This window comes from Perissodus microlepis, chromosome 23 (genome assembly GCF_051167445.1).
Source record: "Perissodus microlepis isolate ML-2025 ecotype Zambia chromosome 23, ASM5116744v1, whole genome shotgun sequence".
In the NCBI taxonomy this organism is placed as follows: domain Eukaryota; kingdom Metazoa; phylum Chordata; class Actinopteri; order Cichliformes; family Cichlidae; genus Perissodus; species Perissodus microlepis.
The window spans coordinates 1,386,382-1,408,749 of NC_140482.1; the positions used below are offsets into that span (position 1 = coordinate 1,386,382).

The 22,368-nt window shown below is 41.9% G+C and overlaps 1 protein-coding gene across 2 annotated transcripts in view; it reads right to left on the minus strand.

Moving 5' to 3' along the window:
- LOC146360641 (histone deacetylase 4-like) overlaps positions 1-12,620 on the minus strand; it is an 80,837-nt gene extending 68,217 nt beyond the window's left edge. Inside the window, exons 1-2 of one of the 2 annotated variants that reach the window (XM_084921228.1) lie at positions 12,307-12,620; positions 7,876-8,239 (exon numbers count right to left, since the gene is read on the minus strand). In XM_084921228.1, coding sequence (XP_084777354.1) covers positions 7,876-7,897 — 22 coding nt within the window. In that variant the 5' untranslated portion in view covers positions 7,898-8,239; positions 12,307-12,620. Of the gene's footprint in view, positions 1-7,875; positions 8,240-11,784; positions 11,961-12,306 lie in introns of those variants that run through there. The other variant, XM_084921230.1, reaches the window with a different exon arrangement.
- Between the last annotated feature and the right edge of the window lie 9,748 nt (positions 12,621-22,368).

Below are 22,368 nucleotides of genomic sequence, written 5' to 3' on the forward strand. Positions count from 1 at the left end.
CAGCGGTCCCCAACCCCCGGGCCTCGGACCGGTACCGGTCCGTGAGTCGTTTGGTACCGGGCCGCGAGAGTTGAGGCTCAGGTGTGAAATGTGTGGTTTTTTCAGGGTTTTTAATCGGTTTTCAGCGTTATTTTGTTATCGTTTTTATCGTTAACTCGGTTTTCCTGGGTCTTTTCACGTGTGTTATGAATAAATCTTCTTTTTTTCAGTACCGGTACCAGTTTTATTTTGTTGTATTTATCCGCGACACCTTAAAGGCCGGTCCGTGAAAATAATGTCGGGCATAAACCGGTCCGTGGCGCAAAAAAGGTTGGGGACCGCTGCTCTACACAACCAGATGTCTTTCTGCAACCAGAGAAATCACCCCCTGCTGTCTATTAAAGAGAATGCAGGTGGAAAGCACTTTTCTAAAACGATTGAGCGATTAGCAAACTAAACTAAATATTCTGAAGTTGGGTTCAAAACCTTTTTTTTTCTCTTTCATAATATCACGATTTTCTTTTTAATAAGAAAGCTTCACTGTTAAGTTAGCTCACATATCTTACAAGCTTAGAACCAGGCAAATGTTAAGAGTTAATACTGTTTTACCTGTTCAGCTGATAATCCATCCACTAAATCAAAATAAAGGCATTTTTCTGTTTATGAGTGACACAAATCATATTTTATTACTGGCAAAAGCTGTAAAGTAGCAAAAAAAACTCCATCGTATCTCTCTTAACACTACTGTGCGCTCAGAGATGCAGCACAGAGGCCAGCGCAGGTCTGGTGCTTTAGCGGATTAACTGGGTGCAACTACTGCTCTCTTCATGCCTGGATGCCATAAACCGTCTCGTGTTGCTGTGTAGGGCAGCCACAAACAATTTTGATAGTCCACTAGTCACTGATTATTTTTGCGATTAGTCGACTAATCAGATCATCATCCATTGGACGTAAAAGTACAGCTTACTGCACCAGCAGCATCTGCTCTTATATAACTATCATTAGCTTACAGCTTTAAGTTGTTAAGATATGTGCTAACTAAAAATAAAGACAAGATGATAGTTTATAAATTTTTTATGATATTTGCAGATTGTTTCTGTGAAGTTTAATAAACTCAGCCGTCTGCTCCTTGCTATCTAAACTATAACAGGACACCGGAGTATATTCTCCAGCATCTCACACTTCTGATAATCAGCTGTCTGCTTGACGTTTGTTCAGCTGTGTAAAAACTAGAACTTTCATCTCAGCCAAACCGATTTACTCAGGAACAAATAAAATACTGAAAAAAGCCAAACAATAACATTTTTAAGTTATCTAAGTGACTTATATATCATGTTTAACCTGAGTAGCGAAAGACGGCGGTGGGTTTGAAAACGATTTGCCGGGAGTCCGGTGTTCTCACGGGCTCTAGTGAGCCTTGCCCCCGGCTAGCTATCGTGCTAGTGGGTAACAGACGTCTCCGAAAACCTCGGGGCGCTTTTGAAAATATGTGGTGTCTTGATAAACTGAGCAGATATTTGAGGTTTACACAGCTACATTCTTGCCTGAAAATATGTTAAACGTTTATTTTGTGACCCAGAAAGAATAATAAGAGTAATATTAAAACTAACTAGCTGCCGCCATTGTTGGAAACTGAGCTGGGCTGCGCTATGAATCCTGGGATAGGTTGGGCCACGAAGTATACACCCGACCCATCCTTCAAATCTGGGGAAATGAAGGGCGCATTTGTCGGAGTCTTTGAATTTGGACAGTCTTCGTCGTGTCGCTGTAACATAATTGGCCTACAAATGTGGGCACAGGAGGATGCGGTCCCTGAATTTGGACACAGCTACGATACCGGACACAGCTTCCTCTTCTGGGTTTAACGGCAGCTGACATCCTTGTACATGCAGTGCAGCTACCTTCTGTTTTTAGTCCGTTATTACACTCTTAAATCCTACTACTTATTCCTGCGTCTTTTGGGATCTTACAAAGCTTCAAACGACGCGTCGACTATTAAATCAGTCGTCGACGATTTTGATAGTCGACGTAATCGTGACTAGACGACTAATCGTGCCAGCGCTATTGCTGTGACATCCTTGACGCTTACAGAAAGATGCTTTACTACAATCAAAATCTGCAAAAAGATCCAATGATGGAACCACATCTATTGACTTGAAGCCTTTCTATCAAAAACATGATGATGTGATAACGATGTCAGAAGGAGGAACAGGTTTACCCCAAGATGATGAAGATCTGGTGCACAGTTGCATTAATTCTAAAGTTTATCACAAGTGGAATCAGAAATCCAGAGAGTCTGTGTTCTAGCATTATCTACAGTAACTTGCAGACCACTTCCTGGAAGGTTCATAATTAACAGCAGTAGCTCCATTAAAGCTACAGACACTGTTACAGAGTGGAGCAGAGCTCAAACCAGGAGTCCATCTAACCACCCATCCATTTTCTTAAGTGCTCATCCAATTCAGGGAGCCTATCCCAGTTGTTATAGGGCCAAAGGTCAGGTACACTCTGGACAAGTCGCTGGTCTATTGCACAGCCAAACCTGATGTTTATAAGCATCGTATAAACAGTGATCGGTGAAAACATGAAAAAAAAAATATTCTGGGGGAACACAAGAGAGCATTTAACTTAGAAACTGTTTTAAAAGTGTACTTTTAACCTAGTAAGCAATATTTGTATATACCAAAAAGCAAAGGACAGGAATGACTGTACCAAATTACTGCTATTCCCTGACCATAAATCCTTTTTTAATGCAACCGCAGCACGACTAGCTTGTCTAAGACATAAATCAGCGGATGTGTGAGACCTCGAGAGAATTATCTAATCTTGGGTACCAGCCCATGCAATGCAATGTCCTGACCCTCCTCATTAGTGTTTATTTTAAAATTATGTTATTTTCCTCGCCGATTTGTGGCGTTTCCAAGCTGCGTAAACCTAATGGGCGCTTGTAACCTAGATACCGCTGAGCCTTCGAGGAAAAGAGCACTGTGTCAAGTTCACCGGTTCAGAGCCATAAAAGGCGCTCACGCCCACACAGACCCTGCAAAATAAAGCAGTAAAAAATCTAATCTGAACACACTTTATGTCCCACTGTCAACGTGCTTTTGATAGCGTTCGCAGAACGTGTTAATTATTAATTTTTCCCCCCATGCAACAATGTAAAGTTCAAACCTCTCATTCACAAAATAACACCTGCCACTTACTAAGTAACCATTTAGTGGCCTGAGTGCATGCTTGTGTGAGAGTGTGTGTGACTGTGTGTGTGTGTGATTCATTTGCAGGCCAAGTGGTAAACAATACAGGCTTTCCTGGAAAGCCGGCGCGATTCTGACTAAGATGAAAACAAATCATTGCCAACGAGCGGCATCACCTTCCCTCTTCAGCGCGGCACTGCAACACCTGAGGAGGCCAGCTGCTCTTTTTTTAACATCCTCCTTTTCCACTCACAGCTCATCCAGCCCGCATCAGTTCCACAATAAAGCGTCTCTCTTGCTCTCTGCACGCTCCCAACCAACCGGCTTCAACCTCTAAAAGCAGAAATCAAAGGTAACATCAAGCGGATTTAAAGTCTGGTTTGGCTCAGCTGGTTTTAATATTTCAAATACTTTTAATAAAGGATGGATTTTTCCACTCCGAGGTAGTCATTCTATGTTTATATGCAAATGGTTTATGGATCGCAGGAAAACGCATGTGTCTTCTTCTTTGTTTGTTTTTCACCTTTATTGGACAGTAACAGTGGAGAGAGACACAGGAATCACCCAAACCTTTTCATCCATTTCTGTGTTACTTAATAATTAATAAGTTTTGGTTTTGTCCTTTCTTTTTCGGACTTGTGTAGTTTATTGGGCCCTGCTTCCTTTTATTTTTATAGGCGGAAGCCCAGAAACTGATAAGGGTGCTCGCCGAGCGACCACAACCATGAAGGATCCCTCAGTCATCACGGAGAAGAGCTCAGCACCTGCCGAGGACCTGAGCTGATGTTTCTGAATCTGCGTGTGCGCTGCAGGACTCTATACTCTGAGCTCTTATCAATCCCGTGCGTGACATTTAGAGGGACAACTGCCCTGTTTAACACCACACACCGAGCACGTTAGCTCACCGCTAAGCACGAGTGTAAAACAAATGTCGCAGGCTAATGTGTTAAAGCTCCTGGCACACACAGCAATCACTCCTGTGCAAACACTCCAGCCTGTTTGCTGATATTCATACAAAAAAAATCAGGGCTGACCCCCCTTTTTTTGTTGTTGTTGTTGTTCTTGGAAATCAAACCTGAGAATCCGTTTTATATTTCATTTTTCTGGGAAGAGATTTGTGATAAATGATATTTATAACCTATCCAGCCAATCTAGCTGCTTTAATAAAGAAAATGAGTAAGTCCTGGAAGGGGAAAAAATAAATAAATAATAGTGCTTGCTAGTAAGCTCATTTACAGATTAGAAAAAATGGCATACAAGCAGGCTCACGCACACACACACACACACACACACACACACACTCAGAGCTTGATTGGAAGTAAGTGCAGAGCAGAAGAAAGTTGGCAGCTTTGGATCACACTGCACAACAAAGCCGTGGATCTGAAAGTCTCATTGTTCACCTCGAGAACACAGGCGCTGTTGTTTTAATTGTGACTCTAAATGAAAGTAATTCGCCTTAACGGTGATAGCGGCAGACAGTCTTAAAGGCGCCTCTCCTGCATCTGCTTCTCAAAAAAAGAGCAGTTATTAGCAGAGAGATCTCCGGAGAAATTCCTCGCTCTGTAAATACTGCTGTCACACACATTTTCATGAGGGAAAAAAAAAGAAACAGAAGGCTGACAAGTGCCGCAAGGTCAGCGTTGCATTCCTTTAAAATGTCTCCTGGCTTGCCTCTCTCCATCTCTCTCTCTGTCTCCCTCTTTGCGCCGGCATCCAACAAGTGCGTCTCGAAGCTGTCATTCAAACGAGACAAGCAACACCTCAAATTTGACGCCCACACTTGGCAGCACTCTCGAGGGCCGGGATCGCCTCCTCTTGAAGGCTTTCCCGCCAGCAAACAAGACAGCGGGAAACAGCCGCTCAACAGGTATGAGTTGTAATCTCCGGGCCTCACACAAAGAACCGCAGCTATTTCTGTGTCGGCGAGAGGTGAGCTAACAGGGGGCATCCCTGTGCACGCTTCCAGCGGAGGGGGGGGTGAAGCACGCTGAGGATGCGAGAGGGAGCGGAGGGAAATTAAAAAGGGTTCATTTCATATTGTGACAGGAGCTGGTTAGTTTATCTTCTTCTATCAGCCCAGAACAGAGTGAAGCTTCCTGCCCTGGCTCCAGCTCACAGCTGGGCATTGATTCAATATCATTGTTTGCTTCGTTCTAACAGTCGCACTGCCATCAAATAATGAGTGGTGTGTTATTTCAGAGATTTTTGGAGGAAAAACAATAAATAAATAAATAAAGAGCAGCTATTGATCGTAAAAACCCTGTGAGCCTGCGTTACTTTTTCAGTTCCTTTACCGAAGCTGATTTTTCTCATGGAGTTCAGCTACTCTCTGCTAAGCAGACGGGGTCTAATGAAAGATATTTTGGGAAGTGAATCTACACTCAAGAGCAAAAGGTGAGGATCGGTGTCTTGCAAGTCTCCAAAGTGCAATGTTAAATCAGCCCTTTAAGGCATCTGTAAACGTAACGATATGAACCGCTGCATTTAACTTTATTAACGTCCATTCACAGCCTTAACTTAAAGCTACCATAACTCGATTTGAAATGCTTACTTACCACTTTTAAAGCGTTGAAAGACCTTTCCCCGAATTATATCAACCACTTATTAACCCCTCAGGCGCCTGCGCGCTCACTTATGTTGTGCAAAAGCCTTGAGCCACCTCTGGTTTCTTTGTGTTTCGCTAGCAAAATGAGAAATAGGTGCAGTGATTTGTTGAAACACGCAAATATGCATGAAAATACAGTTTCTAAGAGAAAAAGAGAGTTGGCTCTACTCTAAGGAGGAGTAAGGAGCGCTCAGCTTTCTTGCCTATATTTTGTCTATACTTGTGTTTTTCATGGATTCAACCAACGGAGCCAAATGGTGTGTTTTTGTTACAGGCTGCTAGTAACTCTGAACATGTTCAGGTGTGAGTCACTCTCACTGCTCAGTCATCCTCAAACAAAATACAGAAACTGAAACTTATTTAAAAAACAAATAAAAACATACTTCTTTAAAGGCTCACAGGCCTACGTGCAATTAATGTAGTTACTGAATATTATTTGACACTTGTTATCTTCCGTTTGACACTTCCACTCTCATCATTTAACGTGTCACCTTGCATAAATTAGCAGTTATTAATGTCAAAATCGTTGCTCGGGATTAGCAGTTTATTAGCTTTGTCAGCTCGGCGGATGACAATGAGTTAATGTGTGCCTGTGTGCGTGTGTGTCATGCTTACATATCTTTGTGGGGACCAAAGAAATTGGGACGTTACTATACTGATGGGGACCAAATGCTCATCCTGAGTTTGAAGGCATTTTTGAGACTCATGTGGGCTACAATTAGGTTCTGGTCAGGTTTAGGGCCAGGTATTCATTTTTGATTGTTAGGGTCGGGGTAAGCGGCTCTAGGGAAAGCATTATGTCAATTAGATGTCCCCACTAAGATAGTAAAATACGACTGTGTGTGTGTGTGTGTGTGTGCGCGCGCAAATATTGCTCAGCTCTAATCCAAGTTTATAAAGGAAACGCTTAGGGAAAAGGAAAGTGTGACCTCTCTGGCTGATCTATAGTCATCTTAAACAACGTGCACATGTAAGGCCAAATATCCACTCTACCCTCTGTGATGTGCATCACATGTGGCGATGCTGCAGGACTGAGGACGCCGGCTGCGACTACGGCTCGCTCCGATCCCTCGGGGCCCAGCGGTTGCCTCAGCTGTGGTATTTATACTGCACACACTCCCAGGTGTATAAAGTAAACACAGCCGACGCTGTCAGGTACCGCGTCGGCCAGTGGCAGGAAGCTAACCTTTTTCATCCACCAGCTGGTCGCTAAATAATGTATCAGCTCGCGGAAGTGCAAGTGAAGGCTTCCAAACGGAGCAGCGATCAGTCATCAACAAGGAAAAAGGGAGACTCTTTTTACTAAGCCGATGCCGTGGACGTTTTTCTCTCGCCCCTCCGGAGCTCATTCATATTGAATCGAGCCCATTAACAGTTATAAGACCAGATTAAAATGCTTTATTGCATTTGAAGCGAGCCACGATCCGCCTCTGTTCACAATCAAAGCGTTCGCATACGCCAATACGGCAGATGTAGCAGCAGACAGATTTCCCTTAATGTGACGGCGCCGAAGGGGATACATTTTCATTAATCTGCACATGACAGGTAGTTTTTTAGGTCTCTAAAAATGGTTTTAAACAGCATCCTAGACACACCTACAATTCAGCCAGGCCCACTATAATCAAAAAGGATCGCTGTTTCCACCTGCAGAGGGTTTCTATTTGGTGGTGTGGAGGCGAGGCAGGCATCAGTCACATCAGATATGACAATAAGTGGAAGGTACAAGAGGAGCTGGGTTGGGGGTGGGTTGCAAAGCGGCTTACAGGTGCAGTCTCTGTACTTCTGTATTTCTGAAACAACATTCACAGACTCTCTTTTTTTTCTTCATGTATTAAAAGTATTTAAAGCTTTACTCTGATTTAATTCCTGTTCTGCTGCAAATACGTCTTGACTACAAGGCAGACTGATACATTAAACTCCTGGATAGTGAAGCAGCATCTGCATGAAGCTGTAGACTGTGGTATTTGTTTAACACAAGGGCAATATCAGCCGGACGCATGTGCCTGGCCTTTTACTCCTGTGAGAGTTAGAAGAAGACTGAGCAGGCCCTTTCCACCTGGTGCATAACAGGTAAAAAGTGGTAGACAAACATCTTACCTTGGTGGCTGTGTGAAGTCATTGCTGCCAGGTCGGTCAGGTAGACGTCCACGCAGTACGGCGAGTGTGCACCCAGCTCGTCGCGTGTGCGTGTGTGTGGACTGAAGGACAGATGTATGTCTGTGTGTGTTTGAGTTGAAGTAGGGATGTGGTTTACAGGATGGTGATCAGGAGCCTGTTAGCCTGCCAGAGCCAGAGCTGGGAGGAGGAGGACAGTGTGGGCTTGAATGCGTGTTCAGGCTGATCCAACACTCGGGACGGTCAAACGGGAAACAGGAAGCAGACGTCCGGCAGCAGCCAATCTCCATTAGCTTATTGATCCGGCAACTCCAATCAGAGTGGCAACTCGCTGTTTAGCACCAACCTGTGGGAGAGGATGAAAAGGACAATGTTTTATTTAAACGCTTCACATAAGAGAGAGCAAAGGAGAGACACCAGCTGGCCTGTCACAGATCGGTGCTGTGTGTATGCTGCTCAATAAGAATAAATAGGAAACCTTTTTTGCAGGAGACACTACAGCAGAAAGATGCTCTTCACATGGTTTGCACTCCCAGGACCGTGCAGCACACGCAGCATAACAGCTGAGCACACGGAACTGCATTAGTAGAAAGTTAAGAAGCAATTTCCCCATGACATCGTCTCCAAACAGCTCTGATGTACTGTAGCTACATGTACACGGTATATTTATACAGCATATGAACAGAGGATGTCAAAGTGGGCGGGACCAGTGAAGCTCTCCTTTCTGTCACTTTAAAGTTTAACTAAACATTTAACCCCTGAGACATTTCATTCAAAGAAAACGAGCTGATTTCAACGGCACGTTTCTTTTTTTTTTTTTAAAAACACATCATAAAGTAATTCTGCTTTAAAAAATGAAAGAAATCTGCCAGCACTACTCTTCACAGCCAAATTGTAAGAAATTAATGTGTAAAATGACAGAAAAAGTTCTGTTAGCTCAACGCCAAGACTTTCAAGAAATTATAAGACAAAAGGTTTTTGCTAATACACAGAAAATCTCCTGGGTTTTCTTTTTCATTAGTGTTTTTTTACTGTGAATCTTTTTAAAAAAATCATAAATTTCTAAATTAGCAAAAAAACCAAAAACATTTCTGTCATTTCACTGTTTATCTATTACTTCTTTACTTTAGCGGAGTATGAATGTGTCATGAAACGCTGTGTGGCAGGCAGGAGATGAGGACTCAAAGTGCAGGACTCACAGACTCAAGGGATGAACTCAAAATCACAGCTTTATTTGCTGGTCACAGAAAAACAAGCAAATAAAGTAAACTAAGCTAAACTGGGAAACAATGAACTAAAACTCACAGGGCGATCCACACAGCAAGAGGGACGACGCAACACTGACTCAGAGAAACACAGGGTTTAAATACACTGGGAAGTAACGAGGGGAATGAGACACAGAAGGAGAGCACAGCTGGGAGAAATCTGAACTGACGAGACAAGGGAGCAAAGTAGGATACACTCACATGAGACACAGACCTTCAAAGTAAAACAGGAATTAGCACAGATGCAAACTAGACTAGGGGAGACAGAGCAACTAAGAAACACAGACAACACCAACAACAAAGAGACACAGAGGGCAGCTACTAAATACTCAGAGAACTAAACAGAATACAAGAAAACCAAACTAAGACACTACACTAAAGAATAAGCTGGGACAACAAAGAGAACTAAGAACAGAATACAAAAAACTCAGAGGCACAAGAAACTCAAAACACTGGGTCACTGACCCAGGACCGTGACAGAATGATTGCAGGGGAAGGTCTTTATAAGCTGTAAAACTTATTAAAGTCTTTGGCGGGTCTATTGTGGGCCCCGGGCCTTACGTTTGACACCCCTGATATGAACAAAGCAGGAGCGGTCCCTAAAAATCCAGTATCGGCCAAGCTCTAGTACTCTATTCGATCCAGATATTAAAGACAGTTATATATATTTACTGTATTGTTATCAGGTCTGTACACAAGATGACTGCAATGACTGCTGCTAGTATCAAAAACAACACATGCATCCTTTAAATGCCTCTCACTCGCAGTTATTTACAGCGCTGATCTTATAGTGACTTCCATACGGATGTGCCAGCTGCTGACTGAGGACATATCACTTACATTACAGACAGATTTAGCTTGGTCATCTATAATTGTTGCTATAACTCTAGCAACATGCGTTTGTAAGTAGAAGTCATGAGTTAACTACAGCTAATAAAGCATCTTTTAGGTCTTTTATGGCATAACAACAGATTGAGGCCCAAAAATAGCCAAAGCAGGTTTGCACAATTAATCCTTTCTCATACTTGCAAATAAATCAGCTGGTTAATGAACTAATGGTTTCACTTTGTAAACAGTCTTAATAAGAATAAACAACTTTCACAATACTGGAAAGTCTTCTGGCTGCAGGGATACCAAACCCTGGACAAAATCCATCTTAACGCGAATTTGCAAACATTTCCAACCTTAGCAAATCATCAAATCCTGCTCCTAGAAATGCACCGGTGAGTTTTCAGAGTAAAATACAGAGTTCCAAGAAGTCAACGCAACCCTGGGTTCAATGATACACTGCGAGGAGCTGTAAACCAATCAGGCAATAAATAGCTTTTCCTTGAGATAGCGTCTTTTTGACTGAGGCGCACTGGGGATTTCACAAAATTCCCCAGTAGGATGCACTGCGTTCACGGCAGAAATTGGTGGAAAGATCCCATTAAAAAGCAAAAGAGAAAATGATTCTGTTATTTGCCTGGTAGGGGGCTCTTCTTTGTTTTTTTGGAGGTAACTGATTTGTCTTCTTGTTGCTTCTGGAAATATACGATTGTGCTTTTCTTTGTTTACGGAGAGTGGCCTGGATTCCTTGGGCCCGGAGCACCGGTGTCAGATGTAATAACAGCTCAGCCCTAAAGTATCAAGTCGACTTTACTACTAGTACAAAATTCAAGGGGCCAGACTGCCCGGGGGTGAGGTTGAAAGATTTGGCCGCGGAGACACGAGGGGGTATGGGGGCAGCGCCCTTGTGTGTGTGTGTGTGTTTGCAGAGGTCTCAACCGTCCTCTGAAGCAGGATGGGATGTGCATGCGAGTGTGCGTGTATGCATTAAAAGGAAAGGAGTGGGGGTAAGGGGGGACAGACACTGCAGCCGCAGGACAAATTGGCCCCCCCAAACCAAAAAAAAGTCGGTCACTGCACAGCTCACGCACACTTGCGCTTTGTGATGGAAAAGCAAAGCAAGGATTGGTGGAGGGAGGGCACAGGCAGGCAGGGTAGGGTGGGGGGGGGGGACTGTGTGTGTCATGCTGACACTCCAGGGGGGCTTCATGCAACACCAATCCCCCCGGGGCATCTCATCTGTCTCGGGAGGGGTACTCATATGTGTGTGTGTGTGCGTATATCCCATAGGCCATTGTCCCTAAAAATGAGCTTGCTTGATGCAGGGTGACAGATCTGGGGAGACAAGCCCTGAAGCCCAAAGTGAGCAAAGAGTGAAAAAAAACAGAGTGATGCTTCAAAATTACACCAGTATTAGCAAAAGAGAACGCATGTAAGATAAGAATAACCCTCAAAAGAAATTTAATATGCACATCACAGCTACAGATGACAGCCACAAGCGCACAAAAAGGTGGGTACACACAGTTCCTCCCCCTTTCAGCCCAAACCCAAACTCTCAAACATGACAAACGGCTTCATTCACCTTCCCAAACTAACGTTTCCCTATAAGAACTATTTCGTGCGGAAGGCGACACTTTGAATCGGCCCCTAACGCGTTGCTTTGATGTCGCTTTAACGGCTCCGTACGCCCCCATTCACAAAAAAACAGAAAGATTGACGCATGCAGAGAATTACCACCGCCCATCCCGAACCATTCACACACACTCACACACAAACACACACTCACGCGGGCCCCTACCTTCATTTCAAGCAATTTTTCCCTTCCTCGCCATTAGCACGGGGGAAAAGCGACAAAATGCGCACGAGCTCAGTGTTTTATCGCGTTAGAGCCTTTGGCTCTATAAATAGCTCAGCAACAATCGGCATAATAAACACCGCCTGCCCCCCCACACACACACACACACTCCTCCTGCCTCTCCCCCCTTCTCTCCTTGTTGCCAACACACTTCCCGCCCGCAAATAGTGCAATAAAACCGTGAAGGATATTTTGTAGCTAAATCGTTACAAGTCGCAAAAAGAAAAGGAAAAGAAAAAAAAAATCTACCAGGATTCAGATGTGACTCAGACTCCGAGGGGAGTCGTTTAAAACGTTCAATCGCAAGCGAGAGGGCGAAAGCGAGGATGAGCGGAGTGAAAACTTCAGCCGGACATGATTTTTCATGGAGCCTGCCCGTGCATCGCATCCCTGCCTTGGATATCAACATCAAAGCGAGGCTACACATTCAGCCACAGCGGCCACAGGCACACCAAAACAGCTCACCTATACACGGGCCGGGAGGAGGCCAGTCGTGTGTCCCAAAGCGGCTGCCCTTTTTTAAAAAAAAAAAGAAAAAAAAATTCTCTCCCATGTTAGCACTCCGAGGCTTTTTTCTCCTCTTTTCCTCAACGCAGGAGGAGGGGAAGAAAAAAAATCATCTCCTGACAGATTCCGCCATACTGGATTTTTGTTACAGCCCCAGCGTCACATGGAGCGCCCCTGCATTCACCAGAGGCGGGGTCAGGCTGATGAAAATGTGATCATCTACGAGCAGACAGCGTGGTATGTGTGTGTGTGTCTGTGTGTGTCTCTGTATGTGTGTGTGGCAGGTTGGATAAATGCTTGTGATTATGGCCGAGGAAAAGAACTTTTTCTGGGGCGTGTCCTGTATTGTAATATCCGTGCATGCGGTTCCTCGAGCGTCTTATACACGCATTACCTTGTTTTTATAACTTTGTGCAGCTTTATGAGCCAGCTATAGATGTGCATGCACACACTTTCCACTTTTACTGCGTGTTTATGGAATCACGGGATCATTATCCCCTTCCTGTATTGCACTATAATTAGACACTATTGCAGTTTGTTGCATCCCCCCCCCCCCCCCCCCCCTAAAAAATATTGCCTCTAAATGTTGGGATTTATTATCCTTTATTTTATTATTACTATCCTGAGGCACCTATGCTACCTTATGGCATTTATCATGATGGTCTGCTCCACGTGATCACAGCTATATATAGCCTGTACATCTTCAGGCCAAACGTTTATGTGTTTATGTGGATGACGACATGTGTATAGACATATGTGCGTACGTATCTATGTTTAGTTATATATGGGCATGTGTGTGTGTGTGTTTAATTTTATGCACGGTGAGGAAGCATTGCCATCATTTTGTGATGCTTGCATAATGGCAATAAAGAGTCTTGGATCTTTCATTTTTCTGAGTTGTGATCATTATGTCTCTAATCTGCTCTTTCGTGTTCTGCTGATTGACTTCTATAAATGACTTTTTCTAATAACCTTATCTTAGTTGCAGTAGGCCAATAGAGTTTTAAACTGGTATCTGAGCACTTATGTAAAAGCAATACTTGTTGCTGCAACGAACAAGAAAGAGCTTGAAGAACACTGATGTCAATCTGTAGACTGAGTTCCAGTCAGTGTTAACTGAAATCAAAAGCAGAAAGAGACCAAATCCTCAACAGTAACCGAACATTTCATAATGCGTTATTAATCTGTTTATGTTGTAATTACTATGTGACAGCAGTTTTCTGCCTGTAATGCAATATTTCTAGCCTTACTTCAGTTGCTCAACGGCAGCAAAATGGAACAAACGTTTTTATCCAATTCCTGTGCATTGCAACATGAAACGCCCTCCATGCTGCCTGCTCTAATCCAATATGCTTTTATTTCCATTACTCTGTATTTGATTGTGCATCTCAGCAGCCACCCACAGGCAAACCTGCAACACTACTGCCCGCCTCAGCTGACTCAATTACTGTAATATGCTAACCAGTCTCTATATAGGCTACATCTGACGGCGGAGACAGCGTTATTATTCACCCAGTGTGAGTAGACTACAGAGCTCTGCTATGATTTCAGTCTGCTCTAATAACCCTGAGGCTGCTTCGGTGGCTCGCTGAAGTCTACGGAGACGTTTTGGAAAGATTTGATTCTGAAGTTGTTATTCAGGAAGAAGAAGCTCATTTTTTATTTTCATGAACATTGCTCCAACACAAATATTTTCAATATATTTGAAGGAGAAATGTTGATTCTAAATTTTCTAAACTTGTCTCCCAGGCTGTCATGTGACATGCAATAATTTTAGCCGTCACATCAAGCAAATAAGCCATTATTTATCTAGTATGTAGATGTTTTAGCATCTTTGATTAGAATTTTCCCAACATGACTGAACTGTCAATATTTGGGTCAAGTTAAAATCTAACCCTAACCCTACCTCCAGGTTTTATATAGCTCCAGGCTTCATCAGTAAAGCACCTGTTCTAAACTTTTTTACCCATTACCTTGAAGAACTACACTCATCGGCCACTTATTGCCATGTACACCTGTTCAACTGCTTGTCAGCACAAATGTTTTATCAGCCAATCACATGGCAGCAACTCAGTGCATTTAGGCACTGCTGAACTTCACAGAAGATAATGCACAGCGGCTGGAACCTTAAAGCACACGGGCTACTGCAGCAGAAGACCACACAGGCTGCCACTACTGTCAGCTAAGAACTGGAAACTGAGGCTACACTTCACACAGGCTCACCAAAAGTGCACAAATTAAAGACTGAAAAAAGTTCTTTATTTCTGCTGTGACAGGTGGTAGGGTCACAATTTGGCATAGACTAACATGAAAGCATCTATGCTGCATCAACAGTTCAGGCTGATGCTGCAGTAATGGTGTGGGGGATATTTTCTTGGCACACTTTGGGTCTCTTACTATCAACTGAGGATAATTTAAACGTCACAGCCTACCTGAGTATTGTTTCTACCGTGTCATACCTTTATAACCACAGTGTTGTGATTGTTACACAATATATGTTAAATGTGTTAAATTACTCTACCTTTTATTACTTTTACCTAAAATCAATTATAGTTTCGTTCCAACTAACAGGCTTTTCAGATAAGGCTACTTTTATTTAACACATTCCTTCTTCCTCTTTCAGTTTATTTGCACCATTTATAAATTTAAAGTACTTTTAATATTGGCTATTTGGCTAGCATTAACAGTTAGCCTACTTTTACATTAGCCAGCTATTTAATGCGTTTGTTTGTTTTTTGTTGAATTATTCACCTATTACATTTTCAAACACAATTAATCAACAGTTGCAAATTTCAATCTTTCACTCCTTTTAGGTAATTCAGTTGATTATGTGTATAATTTACACATAATCAACTACTTTAGATATGTTCTTCTAGCTGGCCTGCTATTTAGCATGCAATATTTTTTATCTAATATTAGCGTAACTATTTTAGCAAACATACACAAAATTTGTCACAAGCTTTAAATTATTATGTATTTTTCAATTTTATCTCCAAGTAATTTATAATAATTTAGAATTACATAGCATCATACTGGTAGTTTCTTTTATCATTAATGTTGGATGGAGTTGGTTCATTATCATTTTTCATTTACTCTCCTCCTCTACAGGGAGATCAGAGGTCAGGGTCCACCAGCAAGTCCTCGCTTTGCTCAAGGGCACCTCAGCTGGGGCAGATGCTTAATTGCCCCAGCTGACCTTCTCTTTCTCACTGTCAAGGTTTTCACTGCTGTCAGAAGACCTTCTTTATTAGTTTTAACTCGGGCCCAGCTTTGTGCTGCTCCACTACGACTTGCATTTATTAATCAAGGTCGCTCCTCCTTTGCAGCAGGCCCCTGAGGGACAGCTGTATCCATAGCAACAAAAGATGATAATTTAGGGATGAGCTAGGGAGTTTCAGTTACGTAAGGCAGTCGGACTTGGAGGCATCTCTGATATGCTCGTGTAAGGTCTTTGGAGCTGTTGACCTTCATTCTCTTTATGTATGCAGACATAAGATACATTTACCATCTAATTACAGAACTTAGACATGACTTTCCAGTTTAATTAATATCTTTCAGGGCCAACTGCAAAACCATACCTTTCTCTACGATATAAAAAATAAATAGAAAATAGAAAGGCAACTACCAAAAGGTTTTTTTTTTTTAAAAAAAGTCAAGTTAAGAGTGAAAAATAATGCTAATGGCTGGTCTGACTAAACGTTTGTGCCACATGACAGTCTATCCAGTAGTTAGAATTACTTTTGTCTTGAGCAAAATGACACGTTTTGTTGGTAGCTGAGCAAATGTAACGAATAAACAGCTATAAAAGCTGTGTTAATAAGAAGAATCATGGCTCTCGGTATATTTGGAAGGTAATATGCCCTCATTGTCTCATACTCTGCACAGAAGCACAGAGTTTATACTTGTGTTGTCAGGGAGCACAAATTGCTCTTGGACATCTGCATCTGTATTGTTTGTGTACAAGCTTTTGCTGACGCAGACATGCATAAAACAGTCAAAAGTGCGTGTACGAGCAAGTGTGTGAGTGCGTCCAGGGCAATGATGTCAAAGCAGGGATTAGATTGGCTTATATTGCCCAGAGCAGCACATTTGCAATTCAGCGAACACACTCGAGTTGCCAAATCACTGATTGTGTTAACTGTTTTGCATCCAGGGGAGTAGCCATCACCTCCTTCCACTTTAGAGTTTAGGTCATGAGTGCTTCTTTGGAGCATGATGTGTTTAAAAGCATTGGTCCAAAGAACCTTACATGGTTCTGGCTAAAAACACAGATCCTAAGTAATGTTGTTCCAAAAATACACCATGTTTTTTGGCCAGAGGCTGGGAAGAGGAGTAGTAATCAGGCTAGAAAGTCAACAGGCTGGTGAGCGTGCAGGGCCTGCGCAAACCTCGGCTGTGCTACCACAGCAGACACATCACACACGGGCTGTAGACCAGACCACTTGCAGTGCACACACAACTGGCTGTTAGTGGTTTGTGAAGGGAAGCCGTCGTCTCACCCAGCACGGTCCCACATGAGTCAGTCGCAGCGTGCAGACAAAGCTCGCAGACCTCAGTGTCATAAAGAACCTCGCCAGCCATGGAGAAAGCACTTCTGAACATCTTCACACCGCATTTGGCAGCGTGTGATCGGACTGCGCAGCCACAACTTCTAACGTATCGGTGGAATTACGGCGTTTGCAACTTTTTCTCTGTGTGTTAGGTTGCGTGCGTGTAGAAAAAAAAGACATCAGGCCCTTCCAGGTTTCCTTGAAACAGGAGCGTTTAAGAGAGAAAAGAGAGCAAATGAAGCCATAAAGAGTTCTTGTTAAAAAGAAGCAGAGCCGAGGCTTCTTACAGTCGAGCCAGTTAGTCTAAAAGTTTCCATCAAAGCCCCGCTGAGCTGCATGGAGTAATTACTTCTCACACAGCAACAGCTCCCAGGCCTTATTACTGATACTGTTTTTATGTGCGTGTGCATGTGTGTGTGTGTAAAAGGTGCATGTACTGCACACGCTCACTCGTGGCAGACGAATATGCCTCCATGTCCCATTCAAGCAGAGTGTGCGTTTCCATGTGTGTGTGTGCCTATAAAGTAATAGCACCCAAGATTGTCCTGCTTTTTACCCATAAACCAGCTTGCTTGACGGGTCGCTCTCGGTCTTAGCTGTTCTGATGACGGCAGAGGGGAGCCCACCCAACATGATGTTCCAGAGCATCTGGGTTCTAAAAAACAAAAAGCAGACTTAAAAGCCTTTCTGAAGAGCGCTCCTAGCAAGAAAAAAAATTCACAAGATAAATCTGAGATATTGTGAGAATCAATAAAGTAACTGGTCTGATCATTTTTGGCTTTTTGGTGGTTTCAAATTGGAGCCTTTGACTAATTCTTCTGACATGAGGTCAAATTGACTTATTTTCCTACTGAGCAGCAGTGCTCATTAGCGATCCACATCATTTTCATAAACAGTCCATGACATATGAGCTGTAGAAATGCCTGCCTTCTCTTGAACATGATAGGACCACTGGCCTTCCATATTGCCATAAGTGCACACACACACACACGCGCGCGCGCAAACATAGCAAAACCTTCTTTTTAAAATAAACTGCAGCTTTAAATGTGTCCAGATCTGTTTAACTGAATACCTGCAGAAATCCCCACTGGTATCGTTTTGTTTCATGCTGGCATGTTTAACAGGCAAACTCATCATGGTGAGCATGTTAGGATGGAGTGGAAATGGGCTGCTATATACGCTCACTGACCACTTATTTAGCTACACTTGCTCCACTGTTTATTAGCAGCGGTGTCGAATCAGCCAATCGCATGCCAGCAACTCCATGCATGTGGGCATATAGACATGATCAAAACAATCTGCTGAAGTTCAAAGTGAGAGTCAGAGTGGGGAACAAAAGTGATTTTTACATTACTTTTAATGCGATATGCTTGATATTTTATACATGGCTTTGTTTTTATGAACCTACATCCATTCCCAGTGTACAGTCACAATTATCTCAATGTGCAGGTTTTTGGACAGGAGGAGGAAACCAAAGAGCCCAAAGGAAACTGACTTGGGCATAGCAAGAACATGCAAACTCCACGGCAAAAGGTCCCAGCCCACGAAGAGAGAGATTAAAACCCACAACCTTCCTGCCGCGGCGCCTCCGTAGGCTCTTACGTTTGCTTTTTTGAAAAGCAAATGATGTCTAAACACTACATTTCCATCTGAACTGTAGTGAAGTGGGAGCATGAAGCAAACTGTGTGTCCAGCAATTCACGTAGCCGGTTGCTTTCCACCGCTGGTGACGTTTCACCTTGAAGCCACAACCAAATATCCTGCCCCCCGGCGAACAGGAGCTTGTGGAAAATCTGTCTGTAACCTCGAAACATGTCCTAGTAGCGGCGAGAACACAGGCAAGGCTGCAGAAAGTTTCTTTGCAGCTTATGATTGATGTTTCAGTGAACATCCTGAGACTGCATTGCATGTTTTTTTGAGGTCATGTGCTATTTCCTGTTGCTCCTGACCAAAGACTGTATAAACAGTCTAGCAGTAAGCCTGTATATCCACCATCCCAGACTTTATTCAGTTGTATTGTCAGTATTTTCATTTAAGGACCACATGGGATTGAGAAACTGCTAAGCCTCAAAGAATTTCTACCTGCTCTTTTAAAAGGGGAAAAAATCAGTAGTTGCCATATTTTGGTATGAGAATGCGTTAATTTGATTACACTGGAAAATATCACCTCTTGGAAGAGCATTTGCATCATCCTTCCAAAAACAGATGTCAAGCAGCTGCACTAAAAACGTCCAAAACTGGGATTCATATTGCCAATTTAATCTGACAGCGTTAGAAGAAGCACATAACCAAAGATTATGCACGTAGGAGTCGAATGAAGTTCTTTTTATTGGCCTGACAGACCGAAAAAAGAAAAGAGAAAACAGCAAAAATGGATTTGAGAAATAAAGCGGCTGCGACCGGCGTTGTAACTAATGTCATCGAACTTTCCAGGGAGAGAAAGCCTCTTCCAGCGTTAGTCATAACCCAACAGAGCGTTTATAAATCTCTTGCCTGCTGCAGATTTAAAACGTCTAAATAACGTACACCCTGATATTTCCACATCTCGCCACCACATCATGAGATGGCTGTATTTTTCCAGGAGAAAGCTTGAACACGGAGGGCCCGGGCAGCCAGTAAAACTTATTTGGGCATGCAGTCGGCGAGTCCTGCCAGCAGCATATAGCAAAAGACATAAAACTCCAACCGAAAGCCTGATGTAGACAAACTGTGCTAAGTGTTCATAAAATATCTCCAGCCAGGGAATGTTTGATGGAGGGATTAAGGACGGGAGAGTGGAGCTCCTTTTAAAATGAGCAGACCTGCTTCGAATGCTTTTCCTGTGGTGTTATTGCATTCTGACATATGCCTTCTGTTTTAATCACAGATAGAAAAGTGAGCTTCCGATCATTCCCAAAGCGCACGGAGGTCAGAGGTCAGGCTCAGTGTACGTGAAGCTGATGGGAATTGGGCCTTGTACTTCTTCTCTATGGCACCTCTTTTAGGTTTGAAGGCTCAAAAGCAGGGAAGCCAATCGCATTTTACATAGTAGGCCACATATAACCCACCTTGATCTCAAGTGGGCTGAAGTGGTGAAACTGCCCTTTCAGTCAGTGTAAAGAGATTTAACTACACATTAAATGCCAGAGATATCTTAATATAGGAAAAGGAAGTGTAATTTCAACAGCATGTCCCAGTTTTTCCACACGATAAAGAAATTTTGCTTCAGGTAATGAAATAAATCTGTCAGCATGACTCTTATACACTGTAAGAAATAAATGTGTAAAATCACAGAAAAAGTTCTAGTATCTCACTGCCCAGACTGTCCTGTAATTATAAAATAGAAAGTTTTAGTAATTTATAGTCCTAATATGTCCCTTTCTCCTTCTTCTTCTTCTTCTCCTTCTTCTTATTGTTATTATTATTGTTACTTTACTGTTGAAACATTGTAAAAAAAACAAACAAACAAAAACAGAAATTTTAACTGTAATTAAATGATGAATCTATTACTTAATTACTTTGGTACGGCATGAATGATCAGGGGTGGGGGGTCTTTATTACCTGTAAAATGTCTTAAAATGCATTTAAAAGTCCAAAATTTACACCCTCCTTCATTTTTTCTAGAGCTATCCAGTGGGCCGGCCTGGAGTCTTTGCCAGACTGATTCTGGCCCCAGTCACATTGTGCGTCATAAAACATAAACCTAATTATGATTAGGTCTACATTATTTTATGGAAACTGTCAGAATTTTATAGAAACACATGAAGGCTAAAACTCACAGTCGGCATCAGTTTCACTGAACAACACCACAGTAAACTGTGCTACCACGACAATAACAATAACATCACAAATTAATTTTCCGGCAAATCAAAATCTTGCTTCACCTCCTGAACCTGTAATAACAGGTGCATGAATTACAGTTTTGTGACCCTGCATTAAGCGTTTCACTAGAAGGCAAACTGAGGTCTAATCATGCAGGGAAATAAGTGAAAGGACAATCGGTCAGGGCTGATTATACAGCTACAATGAGGAATACGCCACTGCGATGTTTTATGACACCAAAGATTGTCCTCACAAGGATGTTTGACTTTGATGTTTCTTACAGAAAAATTCTAAAATGTGTAAAATATGAAAAGTGCTGCTGATGAAAATTAAGAATGGGAATTAGTTGTGCTACAACAGGATCACTATATTTAGTGGCTATCATGATAAAGTTATTTTGTGATACTCTATACATTATAAGACAGCAGCATCATCTGTGTGACAGAGAAAATTACACTTGTAAAATAGCAAAAAAGAGAAAAAATGTATTAAGTTGCTGCATTGTGATATTAAAGTGTGCTTATTTTATCATCATAACAGTTTTAATATTGGATTTTACTTAATATGGTGTCAGTGCAATTAATCAATCCTCTGAATCACTTTTCATTTCATTTTATTTTTTTCTACTATAAGTCAGTTCACTTTACTTTCTTTCCCCAAAAGGAGTCATGAAGTTCTAATTCTATTTAGGCAAACTGGTAATATTTGGCATATCAGTAATAAGGACACAACTGAGCAGCTAATAAAATAAATGAATAAACAGATTCACAGACAAGCGTAATCTAGAAAACAGTAAATAGTTATTTCTGAGGATTTAGGCTGATTAATTTGTTTTACGTACGCAAATATCTTTTTTTTGTCTGTTTGTATAGAGACTTTAAATTTGGGATTATCTAGTTTTAACATAAACCACGTAATACTCTGAATGCAGTGTATGTTAGTTAGTTAAACATATAACAGGTAACTACTGTGTTTCATTAGCACATTTTAACTGTTTGTTTATACACTTTAGCTTGTGCTTGTTACCCATCTATTTGTATGTATTTTTAAATAGAGATTTGATTTTAATATGACTAGAATATACTTGGATAGTAAAACAACATTTCTCACATAGTTAGTATTATTGTCAAATATTGGTCATATTTTTTTCTTTGAAACTGACGAAGTAGTCCTTTGAATGTGGTTCAAATTATTATAAGGCCTACGAATGATTGCGTTTTATTACAGCTACTACTTACACTGATGCGACTACCACTAGAGATATTTTAAATAAAATCCTTCTGAGAATTTTAAAACAGTAAACTAGGTAGAGATACAAAATTAACTGACCTAATTTTGGGTCTACAGACGTTTTAATCATTTATTTTCAAAAAAAACTTCTATTAATACAGTGTGTTGTGTCCCCATGACCATTAAAATGATTTTATTTTATCATTTTATCCATAGAAAATTAAGTAAAAACTAAACTTAACTTAATATAACTGTACAAATAAGTGTTCTCAGACAAGATGCCCACGGGGACTTTACTATATAATTGTATTAAATTATTAATTTTAATTTTGCTAATCCTGCCGGTCAGCCAATATTTTCCCGCCACGTTGTGTAACTTTGCCAATGGCGCCATCTTGCGGATTACATAGCGAATGACGCTTTATGCGAGCGACTCCCC